Source organism: Argentina silus, assembly GCF_951799395.1.
Source record: "Argentina silus genome assembly, chromosome: 17".
NCBI classification, from domain to species: Eukaryota; Metazoa; Chordata; class Actinopteri; order Argentiniformes; family Argentinidae; genus Argentina; species Argentina silus.
The window spans coordinates 14,290,240-14,307,546 of NC_139671.1; the positions used below are offsets into that span (position 1 = coordinate 14,290,240).

General features: G+C 44.5%; 2 protein-coding genes across 2 annotated transcripts in view; one reads left to right on the forward strand and one right to left on the reverse strand.

The window, feature by feature from the left end:
• LOC310818174 (breast cancer metastasis-suppressor 1-like protein-A) overlaps window positions 1-17,307 on the reverse strand; it is a 409,511-nt gene that overhangs the window by 175,860 nt on the left and 216,344 nt on the right. The window lies entirely within an intron of this gene.
• The window catches only part of nrxn3b (neurexin 3b), a gene marked incomplete at its 5' end in the record, with an annotated part of 217,078 nt that overhangs the window by 173,112 nt on the left and 26,659 nt on the right, over window positions 1-17,307 (forward strand). Inside the window, one exon of the mRNA XM_083689157.1 lies at window positions 7,752-7,923. Coding sequence (XP_083545283.1) covers window positions 7,752-7,923 — 172 coding nt within the window. The remainder of the gene's footprint in view (window positions 1-7,751; window positions 7,924-17,307) is intronic.

Here is a 17,307-nt window from a genome sequence, read left to right on the forward strand (position 1 = left end):
GTGATGATGCATTTGGACCATATCGAATATAGTCAGTGTGATACGCCAACTGTTATTAGTTTGCTTTTGATGGTAACCCCAGAGATGATAAGGGGTTCTGAAAATACCAATTGGGCAGTCTTTCAAACGAGCTGAAATCTCTTGTGTTTCCCCTCAAAGCTTTTTTCCTCTTTCTTAAGAGGCTGCCTGTGGAAACCATTCATTTGCCAAAGTCACTGAAGGTATTCTCTATGGAGAATCACATGGAAAGGTCAGAGAGAAAGTTTTAGTGATTTTTTCTTTCTTGTTCTCCCTTTCTTATCCCTTTGTTTCTTGTGTTTAAGGTCTTCGCCTAGAAGTCTAGACAGCCATGTCCACTGAGAAGAAGCAAATAGATATCCAAAAAGAATTTTTTCCCACTTTCATGTTTATTGTGGCTTTTGTCCAAATTGCACCTCTTGAGGTAGTTTTTTCTTCATTTGAGAGAAGAGAGAGAAAAAGACAGGATGAATTTAGCCCTGCTTGATTTATGGTGCACAATTTCGACCAGAGACCCAAATGGAAATTGCTTGAATTCACCAGCACATTAAATTAAATATCTACAGAACAGATTCTAATTTGATCACCAAGCTGTTTCAATTTCATTAGCCCTGTCCCTAATGGACTTTCACAGCACTGTATTCCATCGAGCACAAATCCTATTTAGTGGCTCTTTTTTTTTAATGAACCCGTCGCGCTGCTCTACATGTTTCACTAACTGCTCTGTGTGAGGTTGACGCCAGCCCTGCTCCCTGTAATGCTCCACCAGACCCACCGTGGTGTTCTGAGAAAGTAATGATATATAACTCATATGATTTACACCCTGGCCTCCTAAACAGCCGGTTCCAAAACATCAGTCCAATTCTTTGTATTCATATTTAATGAATCGTTCGTCTTGTTGTTGGAGTTTGGGAGTATGCCGATGATGCAGAACAGTGCCCCAGACAGGACTCGTCCGTCAAGGCCGGGTCATTTTGCATACGGTTGGACCTGATTACTGGTGGCCAAGGCATTATGCATTGTAACGATGCTAGTGTAATCACATGGGTCATGCCCGCCCGCCCACCCGCGGCAGTGAGAATTCATCACCGATGTTTTACTACGCTTCTCTGCTTTAGTGGACTTGGAATTATGCCGTGTGCATACCAATCACTTCAGCAGTGCATTGCTTTAAACATGAAAAACATGTGAGAGTGGGGAAAAACACTTTCTGAAAACAGGGATTAGCAGCAGGGAGCAGGGAGGACTGTTCCATTTCAGTGTGGACATTCCACTGCATTTCTCAGCTTTAAAAGGACATATCGCTTGTGCCTTGGCTTTATATCAGTTTAATGCAGGATGAAGGAGGACGCTTTCGTCTCTGGGATATCTACAATAAGAGAATTGGAAGATGTCTGCTTAATGTACATCATGTCGGGTGCCAGACTTATTGAGGAGTATATACGGTATATCCCGAGACACACTCCTCTGGCTCTGCGGTCTTATCATAGAGAATTCTAGAATTCTTAAGGTCAGGTATTCAAGTATGGCCTGGTGAAAAACACCTCGCCAGACCGGCCAGGGAACACGTGATAATGTTGTGATGATCAAGAACAGTGAGTGTCTGAGCTCTCAGCAGCTCCGCGGAGGATGAAAGCGATAGGGTTGATGGGGATGACGCCGCTGTAACATTGATAAATGTTTTCCCCCAGACCGTCCGCCATTAGTGTCAGGCCCAGTTACTGGGATGCGATCGGACAAAAACAGGAAATACGCAGTAAATAATTAATGAGGCTGACCCTGCGCTATTCATATTCTGCGCGAGAGAGAAAGAGGGAGGGAGGATCAAAGAGCGAGGCTCCGCAGTTTGACATTGAGCCGCAGAGAGTCAAAGCCATTACCTTCCCACAGGGTAGGTATATTTAATTTATTATTAAATATGCATGCTCCTTTATACCAGACCATGGGGGTGGGAGGCTAACATTGACTGACACAAGCTTTAACAAACTCAGTAATGGACTCTCAGCTAAGCTCCTGTATTATCCATTGGCACTAAGGAAAGAGGCCATTTTGTTCTTGTCCCTCCTGACAGTAAAGTTGTTGTTCTTCTTCTCCTCAGGTGTAATAAATAAAAGTGGACCTTTTAGCTGTCATCAATATTTCAGGACCGTCTACTGACTCTGTGTAGCCTAGCCGCTCACCTCAACTTCAGACCAGATCTCTGTCGTGGTCTTAAGTATGAGGGTCACATGGTAGCTAATGGAGTTGTGTGGTTTGTGTTATTTCCCAAGTGGAATAAAGAGTGTGGAATAAGACTTGTTCCTTACGAGTAGTGCATTAACTGACTCACGACTGTCCATGGATTAATCATGGAATTGACAACGAAGAGGATGTTGCCAAGGTGATCACAGACTTCCCTCCCTCCTTTACGTTCTGCTCTTTGCTCAATTTTAGACCCAGAGACTCCAGACACACACAACATCCGACATCTACAAATCTCTCGGTCATCCCTGAGTTATCTCTGTCAATTACCAGCGATGAATGGTGGGTTGTTGTGAAGGCCATGACCATTAATCCTGCGTCTCGCGTGGCGCTCTACGCTCCCCTCTTGTCCCCATATCGATCTCTGCCTCTCTCTCTCTCTCTCTCTCTCTCTCTGTGTGTTCCATGATACACTTCTGATGGCCTCCCAACCACAAAGCTAATTCTAGAACAGTGATGTCACCCGGATGAAAGTTCTACATGTAATCCAAACTCCCATACAGGGAGGGATGTGTTCAGGGGGGTTTTGATAATGGATCCTTTTGCGGTCCATTTGGGACTTGAAAAGCCTGTTCAGCTCTTCTTGAACAAGCCGCCTCGACTCCCCCAAAAAAATCCCTCCATTTTCTCTCGGTCTCTCCATTTTCCGCTCGTTCTTACTGAGCTGAATGCTGTCATATAACTGGCATAGAACTAGCCCTTAGTTGTAGGCCTAAGTATCAAAACAAAATGAATGGATTGAATGAATTGTATAGTTGCTGTCTGGCTGGGCTGTGATGGCTGTCTGCGAAGGGATGGAGGGCCCAGAGGATGGCCACTCTGAGTGATTCTTCTCTGGCTGCCTGGGGCGATCCTTGTGTTGAAGGCATTGATCGGCCCAGAATTGGATTGTGGTCCTGATTACTGGTGTCAGTGTGTGGGGAGCGGGGCGGGGGGGTCACGTGGCGATGGGGCTGCCGAGAAGGAGCTCTTCATGTGTTCAGACGCTCACCCTGACCGTAATTCTGATTACTTTTATCAGTCTTACTTACCACCCCCCCCCCCTCTCTCTCTCTCTCCTTCCATGTGCCCCATCACCCCTGTCTGGAGGTCCTGCCAACACATACTCTCATTTTCATAGCTGAGAAACACAGTGATGAAATCATCAGGTGGAATTGAGTTTTTTTTTTTTTGTCAGTCTCTGCTGAACCATTGTGTGAACATTGAGTGTGTGTGTGTGTGTGTGTGTGTGTGTGTGTCTGTGTGTGTGTGTGTGTAGTTTGAGTGACAGTAAGTGAGATTGAAGCTTATGTCGCTTATGTTTATATGCTGCAATGTCATTTTGATGTTGGTGAAACTATAGGAATTCTCAAGGCAAGGTTAGGCTTTGTGAATCAGGACTTGTGCGTGTGCTCGTGATTCACCCCTACACATTCTTTGTTTACTGCTCGAATAACAAGATGGTCGTCATCTTTTAGAGGGGGAACAATAGCCGGTTTTTCCTCTCCTTTAGAAGACAATGAAGCGCTGTCCCGCCTCTCGAGCGACAGGCCAATAAAACAAGTAATTGGAAATGTCAGTCAGAGCATGCGGCAGTGGAGGGTGGGCAGGTGGGTGGGCGCTGGACAACACTGGCAGGGAGGGGGGAGGGGGTGGGGGTTTAGGGCCACACACACACACACACACGCACACAAACACACGCTGAGGCACGATGGCGGAAGGTTGGAAAGGTGTGTGGTTTGATTTTGTTTCCAGAGGTGGCCATCAGTCTTTGTTTGTAGGTATCTGTAGGGGAGTAATATGCCTATGATGTGGCCTGGGTCTGCCAGACGATGTGAAGGTCAGATGGAGGTTGATGATGATGATGATGATGATGATGGTTGATGTGGCTGTGTTTTTATTTTGTCTAGACAATGAGGCACGATGTTTATTCTTTCCTTGTTTATCGTTCACTACGCAGAAGAGCATGTTGTCCTCAAATGTTCTTTCCCTATATTTTTTTTATGGACAACACTTTTTCACTTTCAGTTAGACTTTTCGTTGTGTGTGTGTGTGGGGGCGGGGATTTCCCACTTTTCCTATTTTAACTGTGACTTCCGTATTTAAAGTGCAGGCTCTCAGTTAGGGATGTTAAGTAGTCGTGCAGTTATGTTTGCTCCAAGAGGCGTCTGCCTATGCACGGAACAACACTTTCAGGGGATGCATTTTCCATGTTTAAATGCTCCTCTCCTCCATTATTAGTGGGTTTGGAAGATTGCAGAAGCAGAGAGTGCTGTCGCTTCTACTGTAAGATGTATGTTCTGTGCAATAATGGCAGGAGTACTCAGGCAAAGGATTCAAACGCATGACTCAGAGACAAAAACTTAAATCCAATAGAATAATTTTTACTTAAAGAAAGGTTCGGTACACAGGAAGGCAGTCAATGGGTAGGCACATAATCCAGGAAGTGGGTAGGCAAAACAGGGTTTGGTACACAGGTAGGCAGTTCAAAAATATCAGTTCATATCTGTACATACCTGTTTATACTGTTCATACGGCATTCCATATTTATTCTGCTATTTACTCTGATGTTACTGTTAATACATATATACTGCTAGACTGCATTGCCTATACAGCTCATATGCTGCTTACACTGTTCATACTGCATCCTATTTATTCTGCTTATAATGCTACTGCTAATTCATATACTGCTTACACTGCACTACTTATACTATACTGCACTACTATACTGCTCATATACTGCACTACCTGTATATATTGTTCACACTGCACTTTTCTGCTTTTTTGCACTTCTGGTTAGACGCTAACTGCATTTCGTTGTCTCTGTACTTGTACTCTGCACAATGACAATAAAGTTGAATCTAATCTAATAATCTAAAAAGACAGGCAGATAATCCAAAAAAGGGTAGGCAAAAAGGCAAAGTCAAAAACACACTCGGAGATCAAAAAACAGGAATACTTATCACGAGGAAAAATCACCGGAACGCTTGACACAAGGTACAAAGATGAGCTGGCACAGAGACAGGAACACACAGACTAAATACACAGGGAAGGATGATGAGGAACAGGTGAAGCCAATCAGGGCGGGGTAGACAGACACACAAGGGCAGGTGGTGAAGTGTCTGGAACGAGAGACAAGGTGAGGGACACACAAATAAAGAGAAAACAATGAATTAATGACATGAAACAAAGACAAACATTAAACTAAGGAGCAGGGCGAGACGTTACACTACACACACGTCAACCAACGCATTCAATGTTTCAAGATGCTAAGATATAGCTCTCTAGGTGAGAGCATACACAGTGCATATAGTATTGACTCTAGCATTGCACTTGGTATAGCAGTATAGTATTGTGTCAGGGGAGGCTGGTGAAGGCAGATATCGACACACGTGTTTCATATCATTCCTGATTCCATTCCATGCGTTACAGTGAGCCTGTCCTCCGATATCTGTCTCCACCAGCCTCTACTGTATTGTACAGTGTTGCGTATGGTAGTTGAAGAACAGTCTGGAGGAACACAGCCACTACAACCCTGTGTCACTACTACACTTCTCTCAGCAAGAGAAACATGAAGCTCTTGACCTTGCTCTGAGTTTGTTCGTCACAATGCCTGCTCATTGTCTTTCCAGTAGGCAATACATTTTCCCTGAGTGCCTACCACCGTCATCACAGTGTGGTTTTAGTCCTAATGTAATAATGACAGTGTTTTCTCGCTGTATTGGGACGTGGGCGGTGTTAAGTGCTACTGGACAATGCGATGGCGTTTTGAACTGCGTAAAGGGGGAGTCACGGAGGCTATGTCAGAGAAGCAAACCGTGTTATGTAGAGGTTTAGCTGTTAGCAATGGCTATGCTAGGCTAGGCTAATCGCTCCACTGTTGCATTAACAACATGTCATCGCGGTGGCGCATCCACACACAGACACATACACATACACGCACACACACACACACACACACACACACACACGCGCACACACAAACGCCTCACCATTGGCTTTCATTATGAAAGATGGTCCCACCACTCCGGGCCCTTTAAAGCAGGTAATTACACTAACAGATTCCCAGTGGGGATTACAACAAATAACATGGAAAAACACAGCCTTCCATCCTCCATCGCCACTCAAGACAAAACCCCACGCAGCTATCTTTAAAACCTTTTCCTTGTAACTCCTACGTGCCTATGAATAAATAAGCAGCTCTAATCAAACACACTGGCAGGGCGCTAAAATGAGTTTGGTGAGAGGAGAGAAAAGAATGTAGCTGCAGAAAGGTTCCCGATATGCCTTCTGTCAATGTGATATACTGTAACACTCTCAGATTAGCTTGAATAAAACATACGCGATACATATGTGAGGGCTTGGAGAAGCATCTGTCCTGCCGTTCTCCGTGACAGGCTGCGGAGAGCATTACTCATCATTAAATGAGTGGTTCCCACATCTCTGGCTGGCAGCCTGTTCTGATCACATTACCGCAGCATAATGAGGCTCGCTATAGGCTAGCTACGACCATCTCCACGTTCCTCGGAGCACTTCCTTAGCGCATAAGACGAGAGGGGGGTTAATAGAGTGATTTCAACTACTTTTCCAGTTAGATTATTGTACCAGTATGTAGGTCTCCCTTGAAAAAGAGTTTGTATCTCAATGAGGCTAACCTGGATAAGTCAAGGGACACACTGTACGTTTGGTTGCTACACAACAGTATACGACCACAGTGTAATGACAACCATTGATTCATTGAGATGATGAGTACATATTGATGCATAGATTGGTATGGTTCCGTAGAACATTCTCACATTCTATCTAAACGTTGACGATCACTGGATTGATTGTACAGTAGATATAGACATTTACATTGACATTTATGGCGTTTAGCGGACGCCTTTATCCAAAGCGACTTACAACAAATACTTTTGTTTAAGTAAGTGAATCATCTATCCATCAGTCATCATAAGATAAAGTAATCAATGCTCAGACCAGGGGCTATAGGCAGTCACAATGCTAGAAGAAGGATTTATTTATTTATTTATTTTTTATTAACAGGAGAGAAACTTGTACAGGGGGGTAGTGGGGGTGAAGAAGTCAGATAGATAGGTAGGTAGATAGATAGGTAGATAGATAGATAGGTAGGTAGGTAGATAGATAGGTAGATAGGTAGATAGATAGGTAGGTAGGTAGATAGATAGGTAGATAGGTAGATAGATAGGTAGGTAGGTAGATAGATAGGTAGATAGGTAGGTAGATAGATAGGTAGGTAGGTAGATAGATAGATAGATAGATAGATAGATAGATAGATAGATAGATAGATAGAGTGGATCATAGAGTTGTTTCAAGTCCATTCAGAATGGTATGGTTCCATAGACATCCTGTTCTATCTTAAAGATGTGGCATCCAATATTCATCCCTTTGGCTGTGTTGACATGTCAGTGACTAGCCTGAGGGTTGCCTACATCCATAGAGGCATGTTTTGGTCTGTTCATGAACGCTTGCTTGTTTTCTTGTCTGTTTTCCAGGAGCAAGGCAAGGTGGGCGTGACGTTCAACATCGGTACGGTGGACATCAGCGTGAAGGAGCTCACCACAATGGTGAACGATGGAAAATACCACCTGGTGCGTTTCACCAGGAACGGAGGAAACGCCACCCTGCAGGTGGACAACTGGCCAATCAACGAGCACTTCCCCACAGGTACCGTCCTGTTGTCTCTCACTCACATTTCAACTTTGACCTTATGACCTCTGTCTGTCATAGGGTTAGGAGTCTTATGAAGGTCATAGCTCTGTCTCAAACCCACTGGACACCTCCTGCTTATATAAAGGGTATTTGCAAGGAGTTTTAGCCAGAAAAATATGCAACTCATGCATTGGTTTTCTCCCTTGGTGGGACAAATATTCTGCAAAGCATTCCAATTTGCTCAAGTGTGAACAGATGTTAACCATTAATACGCTCTGCCTCTTGCCCATTCTTTTTCCCCCAGACTTAAAGGGTAACTATATCACGCTCAGAATGAAACTGAGCCTGTCCTAAGCCAACCCCAGCCAATCGGCACAACACATGTTTTTCCCCAGTAATCGTCCTCTGGAAGTCCTGGGCGCCGGGCGAAAACCTCCACCCTCTAATCGAGCGCTGACACCTGCCTCAGTGGGAGAAAACTGGCCAAGCCAGTGCCTTTGTCTTGCAAGAGGCATTACAGAGGCGGCATCTGGCCGGCTGGCTTTTAGGAGGGGAATGAAAGGTACCCGAATGGGGGCTGATGGTAGGTGGGCGGGTGGGAGAGTGAGGGGGGTGGGGGCGGGGGGATGGTTCGCTGAGACGCTCAGTCACATAAACCATCAGAGTTACCTGGTGGCCTGCCTGGGGAGAGAGGGAGGGAGAGAAGGGGGGAGAGAGGGTCTGTTGGGCAGATAGAGCTCTGCCTCCCCTGTATCTCTCATTCCCAGGTCCAGGTAGAGGCACAGCGGCTGAATACTAATGAGGTCATCAAAAGCAGCCAGCTCCATTTGGAGGCTCAGGCTCAGGCTCTCCCCTCATTTGGAACGGGGGACTGGGGACGTGCTGCTCAGCTAGCTGGGCGAGAGGAGAGGAAAAATAGGGAGGCAAAAAAATAAAAAAGGAGGGAAAAATCCTCCATACCTCTTCCCACTCCATTAATTTGGGCTTGCTGTCCTCTCCTTTGATGTCTGTGTCCCGTCGTTGATAACCGACCCTTACCGTCTCTTCCTATTAGCTACCGGTGTGAGAGCCACGCTCCCTCACTCTGGTTAGTTGCACAGAACAGGCCCTGGTTAGAGGAAAGGAGGCACAAAATGGCTGACGTTAAGCTCTTGACAGGCTTGAGATGATACAATTTGGAGTGCTCCACTTGAAACTGCCTCCCTGAGGTTTTGTTGCAGCCAATAGACATCTTCATTATCTTCGCATGGGCTGATAATGATTTAACAATGAATTCTCACTGGAATATTAAATATTAAATAAAATGAGTGTTAACGACAGCTGGTGAATATGATACTGCTTCTTGAATTAGCAAATAAAGACATTATTTCCCTCAGACATCAAAATACCGTATACCCACATATTGCAGGGAATCCAATTATATTCTATTCAGGGAATGAAACTATTATTTTGTATTCTATTCTGCTGTATAGGTAGAGAACAAGACCCAGTGTGAAGAAAAAGCAAAATTACAGTTTATTTTTGCCACCACTTAACCTTTTGACATATAATCTCCAAACAGCAGGCTAGCAATGTCATTTCACTGGGCATAAAATTGGTTTTGAGTCCAAAAAACATCTTCCCTTGTTTTGGTTTGACCATTTGTTGTGGTTGAAGTCAGTGAAAATGTAGGTAGTGATGTTCAGGTTTTAATCTTTTTTTCTTTTCTTTGGTTATATACTCCAAGATTATTTTGTTATTTACTGCAAAAGATTGAACAACAAAATGTTCTATGGAAAGTCTGCTGTACTCCTTTTCTTGACTGACAGATGACTACCGTAACAGTAAATCACATATATCACCCACAAATGTATCGGATACAAAATCAGTAATCACCTGAAAATTAAAAATCTACATAAATGGTTATTCAGCTGAAAGATTCAATTGTTTAAGATCTTACTGTATTCATACACTGAGTTTAGTTTCAGCGGTTTGGACGAGTTGGACTTACGCTGATCCTGCACGTATATTCACATGCTTCCCCATTTCACTACCCAGTGGCTTTAAATCAGCGCAGAGCCATTAAGACAATTACACCTTTATAATTGTATGCGGCTGCAATTTGTGATACGTTCAATGATTGCTCTGTGAAACTGCCACAAAAGCCGGTTTAATGCCTGTTAACAAAAAAAAGCAGTTTAATGCCTGTTGACTTATCACTGTTTGAACACTGTGGCAAACAGACAGACAGTGTTTTGCCATTTTACCCATGAATTCTTTCAAGTGATACCAATACATTTCTTAAGCTATTCTGTCCACATTTGGGCTGGGGAAGAGATCGAATCTGTGGTAATTTCTTTTTCTTCTTCTTCTCCCGTAATTTGCAGGACACTCAGTGATAGTAATTTGACAACAATTGATTTTTTGTCCTCCTTGTAAAGCCATTGTCATTTCTTGAGTCATTACAGGTTAAGGGTGCAGCCTTATCGACTGCTTCGCTCTCCAAATGCTTAACGTGAACGGCACAGCGAGCTCACAACCCGTTCAATAAACAGTTACCAGATCTGGCCTGCCTCGTTTCCATGGCGGTGAACAGGGGGAGAGAGGTGTCTGTGATTTGCTAGCCAGTCAATGTTCCTTTGCAAATAGCCTCGGGTTGTGAAAATTGGATGTCTCACCACCAATGTTTGCGGAATGGGCCAAACGGCTAGACTACTCTAATTCATTCTACATTCATTTTATTGGAGGTTTCTGATCTCAGGCTATAATTGAGACAGACGATGTCAATAGGGAGAATTTCCCCAAGTGTTTTTATACTACAACGATGTATACAACAATTGTTGTTTTTGTTTTGCTTTCAAATTAAATGAGAGAAGTGTAAAACGCACATTATTTTTGTGTCTTATAAGCCCATATGGGCTGGCCGTCATTGAGGTACAATGACACTTAAATAAATAAAAATCAATCATATACAGTAGAAACATATGGGTAACACGTTGTACTACGTTGTCCTGTACCTGTGCTGTAACATAGTAATTAGTAACTTACTATGTATATATTAGTAATATGAATAACACACTGTGGAATAACACGGATATGATTACTTTGTGATTGCATAGTAATAGGTTAATTGTGTTATTACACCAGTGGAATGCGGGGCATGTTTATACAATGTTGTTATCAGAGTAATGTCTAAGAGTGACTATTTGAGGTATCGCTAATTAACTTTCGGTCCTCAGAAGCCCCTTCTTTCCTTTCTGAATTTTCCCTCCAGCCAGTTTACAAAATTGTCTGAGGCATTTCTCTCTGGGGCTCCAGCAAAAAGAAAAGCTAAAACCCATCAAGGTAAATGTTGACTCTCAGCGGTGGTCTAACCCTCGCAGACCTCTCATGTCGGAGGCTACCACTGTCAAACAGAGCGCAGTTCTGATAGGATGATGCGATGTGAAATCCCATGATCCTCCCCAGCGTGTACTGTGGCCGCAGGCCCTTTTAGGGTGACAGGCATGAGGGGTGCTGGAGCAGTGCCAGCCTCTCTGGGAGGAGAGGAGAGAAGGAGAGAAGGAGAGAGGGAGAGAGGGAGATGCATGTTCTCTGCAGGCCCAGTCATCCATAATGCAATGTGCCCTCACTGATCTCAGCATCCATCTCTGGCTCTCGCTGTCTCTCGCTGTCTCTCGCTGTCTCTCTCTCTCTCTCTCTCTCTCTCTCTGTCGTTTCTCGCCATCATCTTATCTCTCTCTCTTCCTTTATCTGTCAGAGTATCTCTTTGTCTCTCTCTCTCTCTCTCTCTCTCTCTCTCTCTCTCTCTCTCTGTCTATCTCTCTCTCACGCACACTCTATTTCTCTGGCTGTTTCTATTTCTCCCTCGCTCTTCCTTTCTCTCTCTCTCCCTTCATCCATGCTCATCTAAAATTAATGCCCATTCTTCTACAATCCTGTATAATTCCTAGACAATAAAAACACTGGGGGCATTTCTTTTTATTTCCAATAGCTAAACTAATCTGTTATGTAACTCTCTGAATGTCTGTTTGCTTTGATTTTTGTACAACATGACCTTTTTTGAGGGAGGGGGGGGGGGTTTGACTCTCAGAATCAAGGAGCTATTGAACCAAGCCAGTCGGAAGTCATGTGTTGTGATGTGCCTTGGCCTAGGTTCAGATTAGCACCGTTTCGGTTGAACAGCTCCTGCCCTCTGTGAGCTTCTTGGGCTTCAGGGAGAGATGTCAGTGAAGGGAAGGGGTGTGTGTTGGGGGGGGGAGGGGGGGGGGCTTCTTGGGCTTCAGGCAGAGATGTCAGTGAAGGGAAGGGGTGTGTGTTGGGGGGGCTTCTTGGGCTTCAGGGAGAGATGTCAGGGAAGGGAAGGTGTGTGTGTGTGTGTGTGTGTGTGTGTGTGTGTGTGTGTGTGTGTGTGTGTGTGTGTGTGTGTGTGTGTGTGTGTTTGAGTGCTGTCATAGCAAGGATGAGCCAACTAACTCTGGTCACTGGTGTCACAAGCAAACAAATAAAAACATACCCTTTCAACAAGTGTGGTTTTGAAGATCTCATTCGCTGTGCCACTTATTTTATGGTTGTTATGGCAAAGGTCATACTGCTTTTTAGTCAACAATGATCCAACTAACATACAGCGCACATACACACACATACACACACATACACACACAAACACACACACACACAGACAGACACACACACACCCACACGTTCGTCTTTGCAAATGCCATTTTCTATCACGGCTAGCTGTGAACTCAAGGTCGCTGGTGTCACAAAGGAACAAAGAAACACCCTTTCAACAAGTCCTCCAGGCTCGTTCTTCTCTCTCAAGACTCTCTAACGATTCACTATTCTTTAGGAGTGAGATAAATAGTCATGTACCCTACTGGCCAAACATGATTACTCCTATCTCAGACACAATCTCTCTCGCCTATGAGTCTCTACACACGTTAGATAGAGATAAGCTCACTCTACCTTCCTATGGTCTAATTCATCCTTCAAACAGCCGGAACCTCAGGGCAATGTGACAAATGATGAATGCACTCTGTGGTGTCTTTGTGCGAATACGGAGAGAGAGGCAGAGAGAGAGAGAGAGAAAAAAAAGAGAGGCAGAGACAGAGAGAGAGGGAGAGAGTATCCTACCCAGAGATGAAGGTAGGGCTGAGGTAAAAAGTGCAGGGCACTGACACAGTGAAGGACAGTGAAGGAGAGGACAGTGAAGGAGACTGACATGAGAGAGCAGGGAGTCTATTGGACGCGAAGTGGGGATGCGTAGGACGGTTAAATCCCCACGTTTGACTGACGGCTGTGTTTTTTTTTGCCAAGATGGAGGTGGAGGTGTATCAAATGTATTCCACGTTCCTGTGATAAGACTGAATGCTGAAGGGCTTGTCACGGTAGCCATTTGTTTTGATACACCCTCAGCGTCTGCCTGTGGACCCCTGCTGGTCCCTCTCTGGCAAGCCCAGTGAGCCAACTGACTGTCACCGCGCCAGCGTTTGTTTGGACGGAAAAACTGCCATCAGAGCGCTGACATTCTGATATTGTTTTGGCTGTGAGAGGAATTGGAAACGTGCGAGCAGATCCGCAGATACACACACACACCCACACGCTCACAAAACGAATTGGTGGGACCAGATGTGGTTTTGAAAATCTCGTTCTGCTGCGTCACTTAATGATATGGTTGTTATGGCAAGGGTAACGGGTCAGACGTTTTTTTTTTTAATTCCGAACATGTTCAGCTCAGTGGAACAACCAACGGGACTTTGGGAACAAAAGAATGCTTTCAGTTTACTATCAACTCATCAGCATTCCCTCAGGTGCCCCATTCAAACGACAGAGAGCTCATTTTGTATCGAACAATTCTATTGTTTATTGAAACATACAGTACAAGGTGACTTCTAGAGTCACCTTTAGGTACTGTAGCAACCTTTCAGGCAGGCGCTTGTACCATCTGTTCCTGCTCTCATGTTAGTTACAGGCAGAATTTCACTTCATTAATCACATTTAAGGGTGTAAAAGCTCCACCTAAAAATACCTGCCTCGGCTGTGCACTGCTGCCTGCCCTCATATTGGTTTTAGACAGAATTTCACTTCATTATCCGCCCAAGATGAAAACGAGGGAAAATCAAGAAAGAGGAAAACAGAGAGAGAAAGGGGAGGGAGGGAGGGAGAGAGAGATACAGTGAGAGAGTGGGGGGGGGGGGGAGAGAGTGCCGTTCCAGCTTCGTGTCAGATCATGGGTGCTTCTGTTAACACCTGGGGGCCGCTCCATCCCTCCATCCCTCCATCCCTCCATCCCTCCATCCCTCACTCCTCAAACAGCAGACGTAGTGTGGCCCCTGTCCAGGGGGAGGCTGTCTCTGGCTGCCACTGTGTATACCCGTGTGGATCAAAGGCACCGGGGTATCCTGCGAGGTGCTTAATGATTAACCCCCGATGCTGAGCCACAGCGAATGCCACCCCTCCCCCACCCCCGATCCCCATCCTACCCCCTCTCCCTTCACATCCACCCATACCCACACCCACGCTAGCCCTGAACGCTTTGAAGAACTAGCTGTCTGGTTTAGGTTTGATTTTGGTTTAAGTTTTTTTTTTTTTTCCATTGAAATAAAAGCACAAGAAAGAGAGGAAGCGAGGAACAGTCAAACAGCCGTTGGCCAAGTCAATGTGCTGTCTCATCCCTCCTTCCCTCTGTCGCATCCAGTGGGGTTTTAGGGAGATCCAGTCCGTGTCGGAGCGAGGCGGCACCCCCACAGCCTCAAAGTGTGGCGTTATCCGAGTCAGGGATTCATCAAGGGAGAGTGTTTGACTCTGCTGCTGCTGCTGGTGCTGCTGGTGCTGCTGCTGGTGCTGCTGGTGCTGCTGCTGGTGCTGCTGGTGCTGGTGCTGCTGGTGCTGGTGCTGCTGGTGCTGGTGCTGCTGGTGCTGGTGCTGCTGGTGCTGGTGCTGGTGCTGGTGCTGCTGGTGGTGCTGCTGGTGCTGCTGGTGCTGCTGGTGCTGCTGTGGCGGCTATTTAAATGAAAAGAGATCGTTGAGCTGTTGATTTCTCGCACCTCTCCCAATTCTGTGCCAACCGCTGCAGTCAATACATTATTTATCGGCCTGCCCCCCTCCCCCCCCCCCCACACACACACACACACCATTCCCCACTCACCATGAAACAGTGTCAAAATGTCTTTGTCTCCTTCCTCATCGGGGGAAAGAGTGACATCATCCACTAAATGCATTATTCAACACAAGCTTCGCGCATCACAGGCGTGTCTGACAGTTTCAACACACTGACACCTAACGTGTTATCCCCTAGTGTCAGAGCAGCTAAATGTTAGCAGTGGGATGCACACAGTCGCATGCAATAAGCAGGCTTGTCTTGTTGTTGTTTTTCTTAATTAATTTGTATTAGTTGTATTGGTGCAGTATATTATGAACAACCTCCTGTTTCAAGGAAAGATGGCAATGAAAAGACTAGCAGTCAGAATTGCATGGACAAGAATAAAGAGTTTCGGAATAATAATAGATATTTATGTATTCAATATGTAAATATGACTCTCAAGGACTTGCTACTGTACTATGTATAGAAAGTAGGGGATAGATAGATACCTTTCCTCATTCCATTCCATTCATTACGATGAGCCTGTCCTCCGGTGTCTACTTCCACAAGCCTCCCATGATAGAAAGCCCTTCATATAAAGTAGTAAAAATTCTCCCTCCAGTCTCACAGGGAAACAGGCAGTCAGGGCAGCACTCATCCTGGGAGGCCTCACACATCAGGGTAGTAATGATCTCATATGTATGCAATGCTCTCCTCAAATCTGTGTCATCATGGGGGACCCTATATCCCCGACAGGTTTGCTGCGCCGCAAATTCCCTCTTTTATTTCACTCGCAACTTAGGCTAGCACTTTCCCTCCAAATTACTGCTAAACTGACTGCCTCCTTGGCCCTTGAAATGTAAGAGCAGGTGTTGTCCAGTGGGAAAACGGAAGGTGAATTAGCTCTCACTTTAGTTCAGCGTGAGTCTGTTGAAAGATGCATAAGGCTACCTGTTTAACAATTTAATCTTTTTCTCCTTTTCATTGTTATGGGCGAATGTTGAATGAGTCGAAATGTATTGTGTTGTTAAAGACATGAATGCACACATCTACTGACTAACGCTTTCTTTGTGGTTGTTTTGTGTACCTTTCATGGGCATGGGTGTACTGATTTATCAAATTGCGATGTGTATATTTGCTAGACAAAATTGGAAATCATGCTTTGCTCAAGTACAGTAGGCCATTGAGTATTCAGTTTGCTCTGAACCTTTGCCTACCAGGTTTCAAAATTAAACCTACAACTAAAGTGACTAAACATACCTGTGAATATCATCATAACAATTCCAAACGTTTTTCTGAATAAACAAGGCTAAACAACTTTTATAAATCGGTGTCTAAATGTGGATGATGACTAACTGTTGCAGTTGCAAAGTTGCCGACTGTTTTAAATTGTTCTCTAAACTTTCAAACTTTAAAGGCAACAGCGAAAATGAGCGCAGTCAAATGGCTAATAAGAAAATCCCGTTCAAATATACCCGTCAGATGGATGATGGGCCTCAGGACAAAGGTAACCTCTACCACAATTTCCTAGAATGTTTTGATTTTCTTGTCATGTCATTGGCTTGTTTCCCCTTAATCCTCTCAGAATGGATAACAAACCCCTTTGAAACCCCTTAAACAATAAGTAGACTAAAATTACTGTTAATTTTGTTTTGTTCATTTCTCGTTTCATTATTTATTTTTTTTGTTACTACTGTAGTGCCATTGCCTTTTTTGTCATCCCTGTTTAAATTACGTTGAACCATTAACACTAAACAGTTAAAGGGACTGGGAGGGAGACTTGTAATTCATTAGGCCATAAACAATGCATGAACAAGTCTGTGCTTAAGTCTTAATCCTTAATCCTCCCAAAATTGCTCTCAGACAGCACATTCCATGCTACATCACTAGGTCCATTGTTTGGATGAAGAGTTAAGCTCATCCCTGCTCACATCTTAAGCAATATTTGAGGACAAACTAATCAGAGGGCATATTTCTATGAGCTTTTATACAACTTTCAGGCTCTCCTTTGTAGTTATTTCTGTGATGATAATCTGAGACATCTGAACAGCATCCCTCTTGTTTTCCTGATAGAGAGGTAATTACTGGCTATTGTTTAACTCTGTAAAACACAGTAATAGGCCTGTCAGTGTTCATTCTGCCCTGAAATAGTCTGCGTTCTAAAGCAGTCTACTACCCTGTGATTATCTGGTCGCTACCTCTTTACTGCTTATTGCAATGGGGGGATGTAATGGAGAATTGTGGTCCTGTTCCATTTTGCACTGAATTTCCTGCTTGGCATAATATCATTATAAAATACATTTAAAGGTCATTGCCTAAACCTCCTAAGATGATTA